Here is a 19,052-nt window from a genome sequence, read left to right as displayed (position 1 = left end):
CATTGTTTTGTCTGCCCTCCTCTTACCTGTGTCCTGCTCCACCTGTGTCCCTCCCATGGCTGGGGGCCCACCATCCACCCTGATGCCAAAGCCAGAAACGTGCCCGCCACGCTCGGCACCTCCTTCACGTTACTCCCACACATCAGTGACAGAATTCTGATCTTTCCACCTGGCTGCCGGAAAGTCCTCTCTTTCCCGTCCCCACTGCCTGGCTCTCAGCTTGAGTCGCCACCACTTTTCTGTTGGACTCAAATTGTCTTCTAACCAGTGCTCCAACCTCCAGTGGACCTGCTTCCTGGTCTGCCTTCCTGGCCCCCAGGATAGTCCTTCAAGACAAGAAGCCCAGGCTTCCCTGGTGGCGCAGTGGTTGAGAGTCCGCCTGCCGATGCAGGGGACACGGGTTCGTGCCCCGGTCCAGGAAGATCCCACATGCCGCGGAGCGGCTGGGCCCATGAGCCATGGCCGCTGAGCCTGCGTGTCCGGAGCCTGTGCTCTGCAACGGGAGAGGCCACAACAGTGAGAGGCCTGCGTACTGCAAAAAAAAAAAAAAAGCCCTAATCAAATCATTCCCATTCTCAGGTTTCCCAGCACCTGTCACAGCTGTGTTGTTGAAAGGATGTGTCAGCCTTCATCATCCCGCGCTGACTGTTGGGACTATTAAAATGCACCTTGATGTGGTTTTTTGCTCTTACAGTCATAGAAATGATCCGTGGTTCATGTACTTTATTCTCCCTTCTTACGTGTACTGATCTGCTGTTTTCTGCCTTACATGGCCTCGGTTAGGCACTTCCCCTTGGCAGAGACCGGTGGGTGTTGCCTTCTGTCAGTCCCGAATTCCAGGCCCCCAGGAAGTCTTGGTTGAAGGGGTAAGCCCGACAGGAGTGTGGTTGGTGACCGTGCCCTTGGACTCCTGGGAGAACGCAGCCAGCCCACCTCCGTTGATGTCCTTGGCCCAGAAGCCTCCTTGCGCCGTCCTCCCGACGCTTCTGTCTCTGAGCCCCTGCCCCCACCCCCCATCCCCCCCACCTTTGTTGTTTTCACAAGTGAAAATATTTTGGCAGGTCTGGCGGGAACTGAAGCATTAGCTCCTCTATTTGAAGTGAAAGCCTGGACTGTGTGGCACGTGGCCAGCTGTCTTGTCGGGCGGCAGGGGAACCGTTTGTGACAGCTGGACACAATCAAGATCCATTACAAACAGACTTCAAGTGCCATTCACACACAGAAGAAATTGCAAGCTTTAGCAGAATAAAATCTGGGGGTTTTCAAAGCAAGACAATGCCCCAGCCTCGGCCCGTGTGAGCGGCTCGGTTTGCGTCTGCAAGCGCGCTTCCTTCCCCAGCACCACCTCCCTCCCGAGTGCAGGCTGGAGAGGCTGGCGGGGCTGGCAGGGGCTGCCCCCAGGCCCTGTCTTGTATTACTGAGGACACCTGTCTAAACCTGCATGGGGAGGGCTCAGAGGCTGGCTTCCGGAAGCGCCGCTGGACAGCCTCGTCAGCCTCTCACCTTGGTCTCAGGGAGAATGAAGGGTTCACGTAGCAGTTGGAGGGTGAGGCTGGCAGGCCCAGCTGAGCCCATTCCTCTTCTGTGAAGCAGGTGTTGTCTGAGGTAACTGTCCCTCCCTGGCCTTGGTGGAGCTCTGAGTAGTGGCGTGTCGGGTAGCCATTTATAATTCTGTATGGATGGGAGGCCTTAGGACGTGGTGCTTCCTGTGGTTCTGTTGGCCTCAGGGGACCGTGTTCCTTCAGCATGTGCGGGGTGAGTTGCTCCCTTTGCACATGGAGGGGGTGTCAGTGCTCATGCAGGGAGGGGACACCGTCCTCCCCTTTCTCACGAGACCCTCCAGTTTGCGCTGCCCACTTGGCCCCCTGCTGTCTCACTCATCTTGATGGGAGAAGAGAAAGGCAAGGAAGTAGAATCATTTGTTTTAGAAAAAGGAACCAGATGAAATATGGGCACAAGGAAGAACAGAGAGGTAATAGTAAAGTCCCTTACCATGGTATCTTATATCTAAGCCCCCTCTAAAATTCTTATTTAAAACATTAATTTAAAATAGGTAATAATATCATATGATATCACTTATATGTAGAATTTAAAATATGACACAGATGAACTTATTTACAAAACAGAAACAGACTCACAGGCATAGAAAACAAACTTATGGTTAACAAAGGGGAAAGGGCTTGGGGGAGGGATAAATTAGGAGTTTAGGGATTAGCAGATACACACTACTATATATAAAATAGATAAACAACAAGGGCTTACTGTATATCACAGGGAACTGTATTCAATATCCTATAATAAACCATAATGGAAAATAATATGAAAAAGAATATATACATTTTATATATATATATATATATATAAATAACTGAACTTCGCTGTACACCCAAAACTAACACAACATTGTAAATCAACTATACTTCAATTAAAAAAATAAAATAGGTAATACATGGCATATTGTGTTTAATTTAAAAGCTGTGTATTTCCCAGGGCTGCTATAACAAAGTCCCATGGGCTGGGGGGCTTAAAACAACAGAAATTTGTTCTCTCACGTCTGGAGGCCGGAGGTCTGGAATCAAGGTATTGGCAGGGCTGCACTCTCTCTGAAGAATCCTTCTTTGCCTCTTCCAGCTTCTGGTGACCCAGGCATTGCTCGGCCTCTCCAGTGTCTGCCTCCATCTTCACATGGCCTTCTCTATGTGTCTCTGTGTCCTAATCTCCTCTTCCTAGAAGGACACCAGTTATTGGATTTGGGCCACCCTAATGATCTCATCTTAACCTGATTACATCTGCAAAGACCTTACTTCCAAACAAGGTCACAATTCACAGGTACTGGAGGTTAGGTTTTTGGGTTCACAATTCAACCCCTTTGAGTATTGAAGGGTATTTAATGAAGAGTCTCCCACTCCTGTTTCCCTGGCAACTGGCTCTCCTCCCAGAGGCAGGGAGGCCCCCAGTCTCCTGTGTGCCCTGTTAGCCACAGTCCACGCTTGCCCACTAGTTTGGGAGTCCCGAGATGGCATGGCTTTCCAGCTGCTCTCTTCGCTGCTGTGTCCTCAGCATCTTGAACAGCGCATGGCACGGCACTGCGCCCTGCCCCCGACAAATATTTATCAAATGGCTGAACATACAATGTAAATGTACATCACATGTTGATGTATTTTTGTTAGAAATGGAAATATATTATATACCCCTGTTCTGTCCTTGGTTTTTCCACTTCATACAGCTTGGGAATAGTCTCACGTTGGTAAATGCGGAAATAAGCCTCAATCTTTTGTTTTGTTTTGTTTCGTTTCGTGGTACGCGGGCCTCTCACTGTTGTGGCCTCTCCCGTTGCGGAGCACAGGCTCCGGACGCGCAGGCTCAGCGGCCATGGCTCACGGGCCTAGCCGCTCTGCGGCATGTGGGATCTTCCTGGACCGGGGCACGAACCTGTATCCCCTGCATCGGCAGGCGGACTCTCAACCGCTGCGCCACCAGGGAAGCCCAGGCTCAATCTTTTAAAAGCCTGTGGGTGCTCCCTTGTAGGAAAGGGACAGGACCCAGTAACCTGTCCCTTTTTGAATACTGTTTCTGAAAAAGTTTTAAACATCACAGTATAAGCACAGGAAAAAAAAAATATTTTGGGTTACCTCTGCTCAAAAACCTTCCTAATTCATTCTAATTTTTGAAATTATTATGTAAGGCAAGGATGACAGAAGGGAGGCACTAACTTAAAAAAAACGTTCGTCAGGCGGATCAACCACTAAAAACAACAGACCACAGTGAGAGGCCTGCAGGGAGCGCCGACCCATTTTCTTTTTCTTTTCAATTTTTTTTTTTTTGATGTGGACAATTTTTTAAGAGTCTTTATTGAATTTGTTACAATACTGCTTCTGTTTTATGTTTTGGTGTTTTGGCCACAAGGCATGTGGGATCTTAGCTCCCTGACCAGGGATCGAACCCGCACCCCTTGCATTGGAAGGCGAAGTCTTAACCACTGGACCGCCAGGGAAGTCCCTGACCCATTTTCAAAGTTCTTGACGTGGGGGAAGAGGTCTGGGGGTAAGTAGCAGACCAGCAGATTCCAGACCCACGGCCAGTGCCCTCTCAGCTCCTCTGCTCCCTGCCTCTGGCTCTCCCTTTGAGGTCTCGCTATGCTCCAGGGGTTGAGGACACAAGTAGCAAGTGAAGCTGACCTGGTGGCTCCCATTCTACACTGTGACCTCTGTGGGCCTCAGTTTCCAAATCTGCAATATGGAGATAACAGCTCACCAAAGCCCCGGAGCCAGGAGTGTGAGCTAACAGAGGGTCTTTGACAGTGACTTGCAGTCAGGTACATTTTACATCCCTACCCAGTGCGTTCATCTACAACCAAAACAAACATTATCCTTATGGTATGTGATGGACACTGATTCTGTCTTATTCTATCTTACTTTCATCCAATGGTGATTGGTTTCTCATCCATTCAGAGTCAGGACCTGCCATTGGAAAACACTGCTGTAATGAAATAATGTAAGTTAGGGGAATTTGTAAACAGTTAAGTACCAGGCTAATTGAAGTGATTAGCGTTCACACCCGTATTCCTTCCCATCCAAAGGTACTGGGTTTGGGAGTTCAGATCATAGTGAGAATTAACCTGTGGCCTCAATTGCTTTTCTTCCCAAGTTTTGGTCATTGAGCAAGAGTTAGGTGAAATCAGTGAAGATTAAACGGCTAGGTCCACCAGAATCAACCTTTTAGGAGTAAGATAACAATCTATACAAGGGAAGTGTCTAATTTCTGGAACTGTTCGAAAGAAACACCTGCCTAAGGAAATGGAGACCATCTTCTTAGACTTTCCGGAGACATCAAGCTTCTCCACCAAAGGCTGGGTCAGACAGCTCAGCGGAGTAAGAGGGATGTTTGTTTGTGAATGTACAATATTCTTAGCCACCAGAAGGGTGGGCCAGAGCTGCACCCTGATGGAATGTAAAGATTAGGATCCCTTAGGGTGATGTGTTGAAATCTATCCATCCCTCCATCCATGTGCAGAGGTCAAGAGGAAGACAATGACAGATCTGTCACTTCAGAGATCAATATTGGGTAGAAGCCTGGATTTTATAGGCAGTGGCTCCATTGTGTGGGTGGGAAACAGGTCCAGGGCACTGAGCTGTTTGCCCAGGTCACAAGGCTAATAGGAAGCAGATCTGGAAAGAAAGCCTAGAGTTTCATCATTCATTTATTCCTTTTCCATGAGGGGAAATTACTTTTCTTTGTTGTCTCTTGGGAGACATATTTTAGGGCTCACCCAATAGGCTGCTGAGGAGGGTCACAACTCCCCCTGATGGAGACACTGCCAGGGACATTGCCAGGTCCTTGGGCTGAGCTCTTCTCCAGCAGCCCCTGGGTACAGCACGTTGGCTAGGTGTCCAGGGTTATGACCCCCCAGGGGGGTCTTGGACCATCCCTGTGTGATATGTGATCCTGAGATTCCTTCCAACTGAGGCACTTATAATTTTTAGGGGTAGCACCAAACCAAGACAGAGTGTATGCATCCAGAAGTGGCTAGGAAAAGTGGCATTTTCCTTGATTTTTCTAAATTAAAAATTGGAGAGGTGCCCACCTCCCGGTGAAGAGCTATTGCTCATGCTCCCCGAAGGGCAGCTCAGTTTACCAGTGGGAGGGGCTTGGTCCGCCCAGGGCGGACAAATAAAACATGTAAGGCACAGTCTAGAAACGTGTAAATTTAAGAGGCCCAGGAATCAAGGTCACCCAAATCCTGAAATGCTGGGAGATGAGGTGCCTCTCTTTGAAATTTGATCTGGGTAAATTCAGAGGACAAATAAAAGGAAGTATAAAGGCAGTGAGCTCATGACATTCACGGTGCTAAGGTTCAGACCTCAGAAATAATGAATTCAAATGCTCTGGTCTCTGACCAAGGACCGGCCGTCTCTGGCAGTCTGGGGAGGGCCGGACCTGCGAGGTTGACGTCAGCGAGGACCACCCTGCCCTTCAGTGGCCGGACACGACCTTGGGCTTTTGTGGGCAGCCAGAGTCCGTGCTGTACCCTAGGCCTCTGCCGCCCTTGAGAAATCCGAAACCCGATGCGCCCCTGTAGGCGGCCGGGGCGGGGCCTCGGGCTTGGGCGTGGTATGAGGCGGGGCCTCGGGTCGAGGGGCCAGTCGGAGGGGCGGGGCCTGAGCGGGAGCGCGTACGCAGGCGCGGGCAGGCTACAGGACGCAGCCCGAAGGGTGGGCGCGCGGGCGGCGAGGGCGGGGCCGCGGGCCTGGCCGGGCGCGTGCGCAGGCGCGGGCCAGGAGGCAGCCGCGTGCTGGGGTGTGTGTGTGCGCGCGCGCAGGCGGCGGGCGGGGCGCGCAGGCGGCGGGCGGGGCGCCCCGCGGGAGGCAAGGGGCGGGTGGCGGGCGCGGAGCCGGGGGCGGGGCTCCGAGACGCGCTGGGCGAGCAGGGCCAGGAGCTAAGGGTCCAGGGGCGAGCGGCGAACCCGGCGCGGAACGCGGCGCCGGCACCATGGACGAGGACGACAGCTACGGTCAGTACGGCTCGCTGCCCGGCCGGCGGACGCCCTCTCCCTCGCTTCCTCCCTTCTCCGGCCCGGCGTCCTGCCGCGCCTCTGGCGGCTCGCGTTTCCCGGGGACTGTGGTGCCGGACGCGAGCCTAGGGCGGCCGGGCCGGGCGGGGACCTCCGCAGGGCAGGGGTCACCCGGGGCCCTGAGGCTGAAGGCTGAGGGGCGCTGAGAGGCCGGCGTCGGAGTGCCCATGTCTCCGGGGTCGGCGCCGGGGGTCGCCGGGCTCGGGTCTCTGGGGCCGGGTTCGTAGGACTGGGGTCTCAGGGCCTGGGGCTCCGGGGCGGGGGTCTCCGGCGCGAGGGTCTCGAGGCCGGGGTCTCGGGCGGGTTTCGCGAGGAGAGGATCTCGGGGCCGCGAATTCGGGGCCAGGGTCTCGGGAGGGGGTCGCGGGCCTCTGTCCGGCGCAGGCCCGGTCGCCCCACAGCCCCGCCGCGGGCCCCCGCGAATGCTTAAGTTCCCCCCGGGCATTCTCCGTAGTTTCCGGCCCCTTAGGTGTTGGCAAGTTGTGTGCCCGGGTCCATGTCTTTGTTCAGAAACGAAAATGAGAAAACACAGGCAGCGAACCCGAAGTGGACAGGCTGCTACCAGGGGGTGCCATCGGGACCAGGACCTCGGCCAACGTCCACTCCAAGGCCCGGGTTGACGATCGCTGCCCGCCGTTCCGTGTGAACGGGCTGCTGGTCCAAAGCGCCTGCGGGTGAAGCCCGAGGGACGCGGAGAAACGCAAGTTTGCTTTCTCATCTGTGCACAGAGACGCGGCATAGTCATCACATCACACAGACAGGGAAAACTTGACAAAACTACCAGTTTCCAAATCCTCCACCAGCTAACCTTATCCTGGGAACTGTTGGCCATCGGCAGGGCATTCCTCCCTCAAATAGCTTCAGATCGCCGGGGTTTTAGAAGGTTCTGTGAAATGCTTCAGTTAATTTAACGTTTTATTCCTGAGAGATGAAAGAATGGCAGATAGAACAAGTGGTGAACTTTTGTGGTTTGGTAGCAGAATATAGAGAGCACAGTTAAAAATGCTTGTGTGGCTAAAGGGAACCGAATCCTGCTTTATTGACTAATTGACATAGGTGGTGTTTGTTTCTTAAGTTCTGAGCGAGCAAGCTTTGTCATGGAGTATGGTAAAAGGAGACGGGTGAAGCATGTTGTTATGGTTTTCTGTTATTTATGAGTAAGTCATTGAGGAACCACTGACCGCAGAAAAGGTGGGTTAATGACCCACAACCCTGAGTGGCGGACAGGGGAAGGCCCACCACTTGTGGCCTGAAGCCCAGAGCATGTGAGGGATGGGTACCCATCAGATGTCCCCTTGTTACCTTCCAAGTAAAAGTAGTGTGTGCTTTTCTTCTGTGATTGAAAACAAATCACCTCCTGGCTGGTCCCGAAGGATTTTCTGGCTCCTCGAGGCTTCTGTCTTTCTGCCCACCCGGGAGAAGTCTTCTCCAGCTTTGCCTGCCGCTGTGCCTTCTCTTGCTGTTTAATCTCTTGCAGATCCCAGTGTTCTGCCAGGCTTTCTTCGTGCCCTCTTCTGGTGTTCTTACCCACCGGGCGAGGCAGGAAGCTGTTGGTCTGGTTGCTTTTAACACAGTGACTGCTTTGCCACCAGTGGCATGAATTTGTGCTTGGACGGGGTGAATGGAAGCAGGGGATATTTGTTTCCTGTGGTGGCTGTGACAGGTTAGTGCAAGTTTGGTGGCTCAAAAGAGCGTACATTTATTATCTTATAGTTCTGGAGGTCAGAAGTCCAGATTTGCTCTCACTGAGCTAAAATCAAGGTGTTTACTGGTCAGTGTTCCTTTCTGGAGGTCCTAAGGGAACGTCCGTTCGTTTCCTTACCTTTTCCAGCTTCTGAAGGCTGCCCACATTCCTTGGCTGGTGGCCACCTTCCATCTTCAAAGCCAGCAGGTAGCATCTTCTCATTTCTCTCTGACCTCTGCCTCTTCTAATTAGGACCCTGTGGTTCCATTGGACCCACCTGGATATGGATGAGGATCAGCAGCCTTGATTCTGCCATATGTAGGGGTAACATGTTCGCAGGTTCTGGGATTGGGACAGGGACATCTCTGGGCTCCGTTATTCTGCTGACCACTCATAAAGATGAGGAAGAAGTTCTTCCTTTCTTTCTCTTTATGCAATTAAAAAAAATCATGTTCTTTGTATTTTGGAGGAGCCAGAAATGTTGACTTAAAGAAGATTCCCCACCCATAGGGTTTACCACACAAAAAGTACCTAATAGCTCAAGATGATCATTTGAAGAATAAGGCTCCCAGTTCTTTAAGGGTTTGCCTTAGTCTCCAGAACTGTCCATTTCTCTCCTAGGTTTTACAGAGAATTTACCTCAAAAGATAAGACAACTATTCAGATTCCACATTTCAAAAGGAAGTGCGTGCTATGGACTCATAAAGCACATAGAATGCCAGGTCCAGGGGTTCCCTCAGAACCGCCACTGGTGGTTCATGAATCAGCCTGGGACACTAGTACTGTTTTTAACATTGTATCTTTGGGGAAATGGGTTATGATTTCCAAGCTGCCACCTTGGTATAAAAAACCTTTGAAACATAGCTCATTTATAATAAGCTAAAGAAAGAGATTTAGTCTTAGAGTTTCTCTGTTCAGTGAAAGAGAATTTCGAAAACTCACCAGAAGGCCTTTCTTTTTTTTTTTTTTTTTTTTTTTTTTGCGGTACGCGAGCCTCTCACTGTTGTGGCCTCTCCCGTTTGCGGAGCACAGGCTCCAGACGTGCAGGCTCAGCGGCCATGGCTCACGGGCCCAGCCGCTCCGCGGCATGTGGGATCTTCCCGGACCGGGGCACGAACCCGTGTCCCCTGCATCGGCAGGCGGACTCCCAACCACTGCGCCACCAGGGAAGCCCCAGAGGGCCTTTCTTGACTGCATACTCTTTGGTGTCCTTTACGGACCCAGAGACCACACCACGGAGTTTGTCAGCCCTCTCTCCTGTATACTCCCCGTGATCCTGAATTGTTTATTCTGAGGGTCTTAACTCACTAGACCAGTGCAGCGTGGTTCAGGCTACACGCGTGGTGTGATAAGCTGTACTCTGAAGACCTGTGTGTGGGGGGGGGAAGGGTAAACAAAAGTCATTTCAAAGCTGCTTTTTTTTTTTTGGAAAAATGTGGAATTAGGGGTTTTCTGAATGCTTAATTGACACTTTAAGAAAGATGTTCATAATGCTTGTGGCTGGCTGGTCTTTATCCCCCGGCAGCTTCTTTCTAAACACTGTGAAATAATCGGGAGGTGTTTTTTTCCGGTCATTTTACCTTCTTATTAGATGACTGTACTTCCTGGATGTCACAATTCTCATTTGCAAAAGGAAGAGGTATTTTTGCCTTCATAGGGTTCCCTGCCCAAGAAAAGACTCAGTGACTCTGTTCCTCTTTGTGACCTCTGAACTTGAGCAGACATTTTTAACCTGCAACCTGCCCCTTAATGGGCTTTCAGGCCCCTCTGAGATTCTATGTGAGAGTTTCTGTGAATGTGCGTTTTTGGAGAGTCTTTAGCTTTAATCCGGTTCTCAGACGGCTCTGACTCTGGGAATTGCTGCTCCAGGGTGTGTTTGCCTGCCTCTCTCTTAGGACAGGTCGCGAGGTAGAGATGGGCGGGGTCCATCTAGTAGTAACATCGGAAATGTTAGTGGTGATGACTCTGACAAAATAATGAAATTTCTGAGCATGGGTTCTTAAGATCGTTAAACTCAGCGGGCCGTTCAAGGCTTTTACTTCTCAAACACAGATCTTAACTCCTCTCGGCTTTTATTAGCTCCAGGCTGGTCCCTATCCTGCAGCACGAGGGACAAGAGGTCTTTAAGAAATAAGCCTCTTGAGAGAGTGGAGATGTTGATCTTAACCAGGCACACCTGCCGTCCTCAGAAGATTAAAGTGAGGTGTGGGCAGTGACACGCATGGGCGCTGCCGCAGGATGGTGCGTGGGAGCCCGTGGCGTCTAGAGAGATTTGCTGTTTCGTCTTTGTGCCTCCAGAACAAGCCTGGGGCCCGGTACCCAATAGAAGCAGCTCAGCAACTGTTGAGGGAATAACAGATTGAACCAGGCTCCATGTGGCAAAAGTTAACATTCATTGAGCTTGAATTTTTGTCTTCAACCCTTCATCCCAAACAGAAACTAGAACACTTTGCTGATTGACCCTGTGCCAAACCAGTTTCCTTCACTTTTCTATGATATTGATGACTTTCATTGTTTCCAGGGTAGTTCCACTCTTAGTGATTTGCGTTAATTGAAAAGAATACAATTACATGAAGTCAGGGCTTTCTTAGAAAATCTGGAACATAAGGTTACCATAATTATACATTTTGTGGTCTTTAGGGTAGATTTCCAGGGGTGACATTAATATGTCAGAGGATATAAACATTTTGAGAATTCTTTTTTTTTTTTTTGCGGTACGCGGGCCTCTCACCGCTGTGGCCTCTCCCGTTGCGGAGCACAGGCTCCGGACGCGCAGGCTCAGCGGCCATGGCTCACGGGCCCAGCTGCTCCGCGGCACGTGGGATCTTCCCGGACCGAGGCGCGAACCCGCGTCCCCTGCATCGGCAGGCGGACTCTCAACCACTGCGCCGCCAGGGAAGCCCGATTTTGAGAATTCTTGATGCGTGGTGCCAATTTGCTTTCCAAAAGGGCTGTATCGGTCTACCCTGTTCTTAGCCATGTATCGGGGTATGTGTTCCAGTATCACTGCAAATGTGCCACCGGTGAGGATTAACATATGAAAGCTTTTTTTTTTAAACTAATTTAATGGTTACAAATAGCACCTCATTATATCTGTTGATTACTAGCTAGGTTAAAAAAAATTTCTTTTGCATATTTGTGTATTATGACCTGGCTGTTCACATGAGATGATGGTTTCTTTATTTATTTACCTGAGATTAACTCCTTCTTTAAGGCCTCTGTTAAATCAGCTGATTTACATTTTTCTCACTCTGATATTTTAAGCGTGGGGAAAATATATATTTGTTCTGATTGGGATTTGGGTCAGATTTTGACCATTTGTAGAGTCACTTATTTACCTTTCCTTAGTTTTTGTCTTAAAGATTGAAGATCTCTCAACCCATATATTGTCTTCTGGCCAGATACAAAATGTTTCCTTTAGGGGAGAAATTGCGAGTTAAGTGGCTTTTATTGGTTTGGGTTCAGTCTGTGGAATCTTAGGGTTCATACCAGCCTGCCCCTTTCTGAATGTCCTGGGTGTTAGTCAAAAACCATCTTGCCAAATAGTTTTTTCTTATGTATTTCATGCCTTTAAGATTAGGTAGTTCTCCAGTAAGAAGTAGAAGGAGAGCGCCGTCTTATTCCAATGTGAGAGCAAACATAGAGGTTACTTGGCGGTGGAGGAGGGTGGGGACGTGTGTGTGTGTGTGTGTATGAGTGAATGAGAGAGACATGAGGCAGAGGACGGAAAGCTTGAGCCTGAGAGCCATGTGGCTGGTGGAGTCTCCACTCCTGTAGCCCTCCTCACCCCTTTCCTGCTCACCCTCCAAGATAAAAGTTGTAGACAGGGGGCTCTGAAAGAAAAGCACTTTGCCCGAACCTGTCCGTCTGCTCCATTGCCACACTGCCTCTTGACTGTCTCTCTAATTATTGTCACTCAGTTTCAGTTGCAATAATAGAGGTCTGGAGGAGGTGGAAAATTATTTAGAGATTTTCAATAAGTGAATCCTACATGCTTTGAAACTGCTGGTAATGTTGTTTTCCTTCTCTCTTCCCATGGACTAAAAAAATGTAATATAGGGTGAAGGCTGTGTAGGGGATTTTTGTTATTCTTCATTATGCAAGATGCAAGATGCTGCGTCTTTCCGCTTTTGTGGTGGTGAGATGGCTGTGAGCTGCTTCCTGTGAGGCCTGGCCGCTTTAGAGAGGGTCAGGATGTCACCTTCCTTAGCCTAGTGCTTTCTGTGTCTTCCACTTTTTTTTTTTTTTTTTTTTTGAGTCTTCAAGAAGATTTCTTTGGGAATTCCCTGGCAGTCCAGTAGTTAGGACTCTGCACTCTCACTGCTGGGGGCCTGGGTTCCATCCCTGGTTGGGAAACTAAGATCCCACAAGCCGTGTGGCATGGCATGGCCCAAAATAAAAAGGGCATTTCTATTTCAAAAGCATGCCTTTATCTGGCATTGTTGCAGTCTATATTGTTTTTTTTAAAAAAATAAATTTATGTATTTATTTATTTTTGGCTGTGTTGGGTCTTTGTTGCTGCACGCAGGCTTTCTCTAGTTGTGGTGAGCGGGGGCTACTCTTTGTTGCGGTGCGCAGGCTTCTCATTGCGGTGGCTTCTCTTGTTGCGGAGCACGGGCTCTAGGTGCACGGGCTTCAGTAGTTGTGGCACGCGGGCTCAGTTGTTGTGGATCGTGGGCTCTGAGCGCAGGCTCAGTACTTGTGGCACATGGGCTTAGTTGCTCTGCAGCATGTGGGATCTTCCCGGCAGGGCTCGAACCCGTGTCTCCTGCATTGGCAGGCAGATTCTTAACCACTGCGCCACCAGGGAAGCCCCTGCAGCCTATATTGCAATTATTAAAGTTGGGTATGAATGATGGAATTGGTTTAATGCTATTAAAAAACTTTCCCCTTCAGTAGTCCTGAAACAGGCTTGGTTTCTGTGAACAATTTATAAAGGCTTATTCAGTCAACAAGCACTAGTGACCACACCACGCAGCCCCTACTGTCACAGATGCTTCGAGCCGAGAAGGAGGCGACAGACGTGGAAGAAGGCTGTGAAGGAGAGTATTAGAGTGGACGTGACAGGTGTACAGGAAAACTCAGGCACACAGAGGAGAGCAGTTCTACCTGGGGTCAGGATGGGACCGGATTGGGCAGAGGACAGTTCACGGAAGAGCTGACACTTGGGCTGGATTTTGAGTTGAGTTGGTGCTAGCTAGGTGGATATGGCAAAGAAATACATTTCAGGCAGAGAGATTGAGCAGAGGCCAGGCGAATGGAGTAACCGGCTCCTGCGGGGAGCTGCAGATGGTTCTGTGTGCCTGGGGGGAGGGCGGGGAGGGTCCTGAGGGCTCCTGCGTGGGACCCAGGACTTTCTTCTCTGTGCCACGAGGAGCCATGAGGGGTTGGGCTGGCCTGTTTCGAGGTGATTATTTTGCATTTTGGAAAGATTCCCCTGTCTGGTGTGGTGCAGCTGGGCAGCGTGGAGCCCCTTTGGGAGCTGTTGCAGGCATCCGGGCGGGGTAGAGGATGGGGCCTGAGTTAAGGCAGTAGGGGTGGGAGGAAGGGGGGAACAAGCACGAGACTGAGTAAGGATTTGGTTGAAATTGATAGGATTTGGTTGCCAGAGTTTGGGAGGGACAGAGCTTTGAAGGACGATAAGGAAACAGGATGAGTCTCGGGGAGACCGACCACTTAGAGAGTGTCTAGCCTGAGTGTGCAGAGTTGAACGCAGGAGCTCAGGTGAGGACACACTGAGTGGAGTCGTGAGGTTCGTACGGGCCCTCCACGGGGGGAGGTCTGTTTAGGCAGCTGGATTAGGAACTGGAGCTCAGGGAATTACCAACACACGAGTGGGAGTGGAAGCAGGGAAGGGGTGATGTGACGTGCTGACTGAGAAGAGGTCCAGGGACGTCATCTTGGGCGTGCCACCGTTGAAGCGCTGGGCAGAGGAAGCAGCCGGAAAAGGAGACTGTGCAGTTCTATATATGTATACATAGAACTCTTTTAAGAAACTAGATGAAATGAACAGAGAGGGGGCAGCGGCTAGAAGGCAATGCAGAATGGAGAGGCTTTTGTTTTAAATTTGGGGACACTTGAGACTGTGTATAGACTCTTTTTTGAAGACTCCTCTGAACCAGTCTTGGATTGAGGTTCTCGTGGACCATGTGCTGTGAGCCCCGTGTAGGATGGGGCTCGTATTTCATCTTGTCTGTTGAGGCTTTTACACACAGCAGCTGCTGGACTGCATGTGTTTGCAGCCTTTTTAGCTTAAGTTACTCTCTCTGATGATCTCTGCTTCCCTGAAATACTTTTTCCAACAGCCCTAATGATTGAAATTAAGAGAGTGTTTTGATTTTTAGCTGTATTCTTGCATTTTCAGCTGCCTGCTTGACATTTCCCCCTGGGTATTCCATCGTCTCAAATTCAGCACCGGAAGGTGACCTTCTGCCTCTCTCCCTTCTACTCTCCTCTCCAGACTCCTCCTCCCCCCCTTTTTTTTTTTTAACTTTTATCCCCATTTACTTATCACCCCAGTTACTCAGGCTTGAAAAAAATACTCTACTCCTTTGTCTTTCTTGCCTCCTAAATTATTTCCCGGCTGTCCATCATCTGTCCATCTATTCATCCCATTTTCATTATCTTCTTTGTGTTGGGGCATTTGCTTGATGCCGAGGCTATGAAGAATTTTAAAATACGGGCCCTGTTTTCAAGAAGCTCACAGTGTAGGGGGGTTGATGAATTGAAACATTTCAATGAAGAACATAGGACAGATGCTCTGATGAAGATATAAACAAATGCTGTGGGAGCCTGGAGGGTTCTAGTTTTCAGTGTGTTTTGGGTGAGATACACTTTTGAGTAAACCACCTAACTTTGGGATGAAATGAGGTGGGAGCATTGCAGAGCATGTGTTACCACTATAACTGTTTTTGCAGCAGCAGTTAACTGTGCACTAAGTTCACTGCCGAACGTCTTTTGTACATTCTTATTTAGTCCTCACAGTAATCCTGGGTGGGAGGAACAGTGGCCGCGCCCTCTTAACAGGTGACAAGATAGAAAGGTTAAGAGATTTATTTATAAAAGGTGACCTGGCTGATGAGTGGCAGAGTTGGCACTGGAACCAGATTTCTCAGACTGCAGAGTCTGTGTGCTCACCACTTCTGCTGCTGGCCTGCTTGTTCTTTTTTTTTTTCTTTTGAATTTTAGTATAGTTGATTTACAGTGTTGTGTTAGTTTCAGTATACAGCAAAGTGATTCATTTATGCAAACATATATATTCTTTTTCAGCTTCTTTTCCATCATAGCTTATTATAAGATATTGAATATAGTTCCCTGTGCTGTACTGTAGGTCCTTGTTGTTTATCTGTTTTATTTATAGTAGTGTGTATCTGTTAATCAAAAACTCCTCATTTATCCCTGCCCCCACTTTCCCCTTTGGTAACCATACGTTAGTTTTCTGTGAGTCTCTTTCTGTTTTGTAAATAAGCTCATTTATATTATTTTTTAGGTTCTACATATAAATGACATCATATGACATTTGTCTTTGTCTGTGACTTCACTTAGTCTGATCATCTCTGGGTCCATCCATGTTGCTGCAAATAGCCTGCTCATCCCTGTTTCCTATTATTTCACACCCCCCTCTTCACTGTTACATGCTTATACATGTAAAAGGTATACATGCCTTGTATACTTTTTATAAACTTCCCAAACTTTCTGTTTTTCTCCTGGAATTAGGAGTTCCAATTCCATGAGTTCCATGTCTTGATACACTTTGGTTACTTTTTTGGTTAAAACCTATGTTGCAGGTTATTAAACAGATGTATATTGAAAGAGCCCATTGTTAATTTTAGGGTTGAGATTTGAGGGGTTAGGCAGATCATACAGTAAAGCCTGTTTCTTTCTCCTAGTCTGTTGGGTTGTGTTGGCTTCCTGGGGCCTCTGGTAAATGGGGGCTGGTGTGGCGACAGGAGTCACGCTTCTGGCCTTTGAGGGTCCCCTGGAGCCAGACACGTCCTATGGTTGGGCAGCCAGAGTTTATATGCGAAGCCCAGGTAACCAGGTGAAGGTTAATACAGGAGTCCTGCCTCCTGCAGGTCTGTCCCGAAGCTGGCCTCTCAGCCATTTCCAGGCGCCTCCTGGTGTGGCTTCTCACCTTTCACCCGTTAGGACGAAATAGAAGAGCCTGTTATGTAGAGAACAAATGTATGGACACCAAGGAGGGAAAGAGGCGGGGGTGGGTGGGGGTGTGGGTGTGGGGGTGGGTAGGGGGGTGTGGGGTGGGGGATGTGGGGGTGTGGGGGTGGGGGGTGTGGGGGTGGGAGCTGGTGGTGGTGGGATGAATTGAGAGATCGGGATTGACATATATACACTAATATGTGTAAAATAGGTAACTAATAAGAACCTGCTGTATAAAAAAATAAATAAAGTTCAAAAAAAAAAATAATAAAGAGCCTGTTGAGAGAGGAAACCCAACAGTGAAACAGGAGACTGCTGTGGTGGCACGGTATTTCTTCAGGGGAATGATAGTACCTTCCAGCATCACCCCCCCTCCGCCACTGCTGCTCTAACTCCGTAGTTTGTGCCTCCTGTCAGGGCCTCGTCCGTACGACAGTCGCCTAGAGGAGTCACCGAGGATTCTGGAGCAGGACTTCAGCTTTGCAGCCTCAAAAAGACTCTTGGGGCCTAGATTCCTAAGTGAGCGTGCTGATTTATGACAGTGTTTGCAGGAGTTTTTGAAACCAGCCTTTGGTCGTTGGACTGCTCTTAGCCCAGCTGCGGGAGCGCCTGCGAGAGGGCTGTGGTTCAGGACACCCAGGCAGCCCAGGACCCCAGCGTCCTCATTCTCATGCCTCTTGCTTTTCGCCTCCTAAGTCTCACCTCCCCTGGACCATCACTCTTGTGTCAGGATGACACCCAACAATAAAGTGGGACTGAAGCAGCTCCTGAGCACCCTGGGCTGTCGTCTCAGAGTCCCAGACCTTGTGGTCACCTTAGTAGCCGCGTTAGGCACGCTTCCTCCCTGGAGTGGCTCTCCTCCTTCATGGTGATTTACCGGTGGTGGGCAAGGGTGACTTCTTCAGCTGATTCAGTAACTTTGACAAACACTTCCAGTGATTTCCCCCAGTGTCCAGACAAAGCATGGAGGAAGTGAATTTCTGAAAAGATTGCAGGGTTGGAATTGAAAGATTATTTTGTGGGTTTACAATATTCTCAGAGAAGCAGAGATTCTGCCCTAGCCTTTGTGGTCTAGCCCTGGAGGCACACCTTCTGGGCCATGGTCTCCAGGGAGGCCCTTGAAGACCTCTACACCTCTGCCCTTTCCACTCGGCCCACTGCCTGCCGGGATGCTTCCCACCCGGACATCCTCGTGATCAGTCCCCTCACTTACCAGCCTTGGTTTAGGCTCCCTTCCTCCCAGGGAGGCTTACCCAGATCTGCGTGCAGTTAATTAAGCAGCCTGCACTGCATGCCTCTGCCCCCCAACTCTGCTTGACTCCCACCCCCTTCCCTAGGCGCTCCTTGCCCGCTACCAATTACGTTTATTACATGTGGCTGGTCTTCTCCAGCTGAAATGGAAGCTCCACGGAGACAGGAATCTTCATCTTCTGTTACCAGACACAACCCAGGTGCCTAAGACTGGGCCCGGTACACTGCAGACTCTGAGTTTGTTGACGGAATTGTTGAGTCCACACTCTCTCTCGCCCATCTAGTTTTGACGTGGAAACTAAGGTCATTGAAATTGCTCCTGTAAACTTGCAAGTTGTTGTTGAAATTAGAACTTAACCCTCTTATCTCACACGTGCTCTGTCCTTTTTCATTCTTCTGTGTTTTGTGGTTTATTTGGGGGCTTGGTTCTTGCTGCAGCTGGTTGTAGTATAACCAGTTAGGCGGTTCCACACTGCTGGCTTGCTGCAAGCGTCATGGGGACGCTTTCTATGCGTGCAGAGATCTCAGTACAAATCTTAAAAAAGGGATGTTTGGACAAAACATATGATTATTCTATTCCTGAAAGATGAGTGAGACGAAGAAATTCTTTAAGAGGGCTGACGTAACCTACAGTAAGGTGATTTCTGGTGTGAGTCCACTTTAGTTTAGGAAGTATTAAGGTATTAGACAAATGTATGTATCTTGACAAGGATTAAAAATTTTCGGGATTAAAAAAATCAGGAAAGCAACTGGGCATGTTGATAGGATGCTGCATTGACCTGGATCTTTTCTGGACGTGCCCTCAGCGCCGTAGAGAGAGGAAAGACGCGGCTTCACTCTGTTAGTTTTTTACGGCTCTTGTAACAGATCATCGTGAATTTAGTGGCGTAAAACAACACAAATTTACTTTATTGTTCTGGGGGTGGGTCACAAGTCTGGAATGGGTCTCAGGGCTAAAATCAAGGTGTCAGCTCTGTTCCTTCTGGAAGCTCTAGGGGAGCCTCCATGTCCTTGCTTTTTCCACCCTTCAGAAGCCGCCTGCATCCCTTGGCTCGTGGCCCTATTACACCTGTTTTGTTTTGTTTTATTTCTCTCATTACATCCTCAAAACCGCCAATGACTGATCAAGTCTTTCTCATACCTCATCACTCTGATGCTGACTTTGCCCCACTTCCACCTTTAAGCCCTCTTGTGATCACGTTGTGCCCACCCAGGTAATCCAGGATAATCTCTCCATCTCTAGATCAGCTGATTAGCAACCTTAATTCCATCTGCAACCTTAATTCCCCTTTGCCGTGGAATTTACCAGATCCACATGGTCCAGGGACTAGGGTCAGGACATCTCTGGGGGCCGTGTTCTGCAGACCACATCACCCTAGCGCTTTTGTT

The 19,052-nt window shown here is 49.4% G+C and overlaps 1 protein-coding gene across 1 annotated transcript; it reads right to left on the bottom strand.

The window, feature by feature from the left end:
- Positions 1-5,973: 5,973 nt before the first annotated feature.
- On the bottom strand, positions 5,974-7,016 carry LOC136138431 (basic proline-rich protein-like). Its single transcript, XM_065897111.1, has 2 exons — positions 6,520-7,016; positions 5,974-6,415 (listed from the first exon to the last, which is right to left on the bottom strand). The coding sequence occupies exons 1-2, from the start codon at positions 7,014-7,016 to the stop codon at positions 5,974-5,976; spliced, it is 939 nt and encodes a 312-aa protein (XP_065753183.1).
- Between the last annotated feature and the right edge of the window lie 12,036 nt (positions 7,017-19,052).

The sequence above is a fragment of the Phocoena phocoena genome, chromosome 19, assembly GCF_963924675.1.
Source record: "Phocoena phocoena chromosome 19, mPhoPho1.1, whole genome shotgun sequence".
Lineage (NCBI taxonomy): Eukaryota > Metazoa > Chordata > Mammalia > Artiodactyla > Phocoenidae > Phocoena > Phocoena phocoena.
Note: the sequence above shows the minus strand (reverse complement) of the source record. Positions and strands in the feature narration are given on the sequence as shown.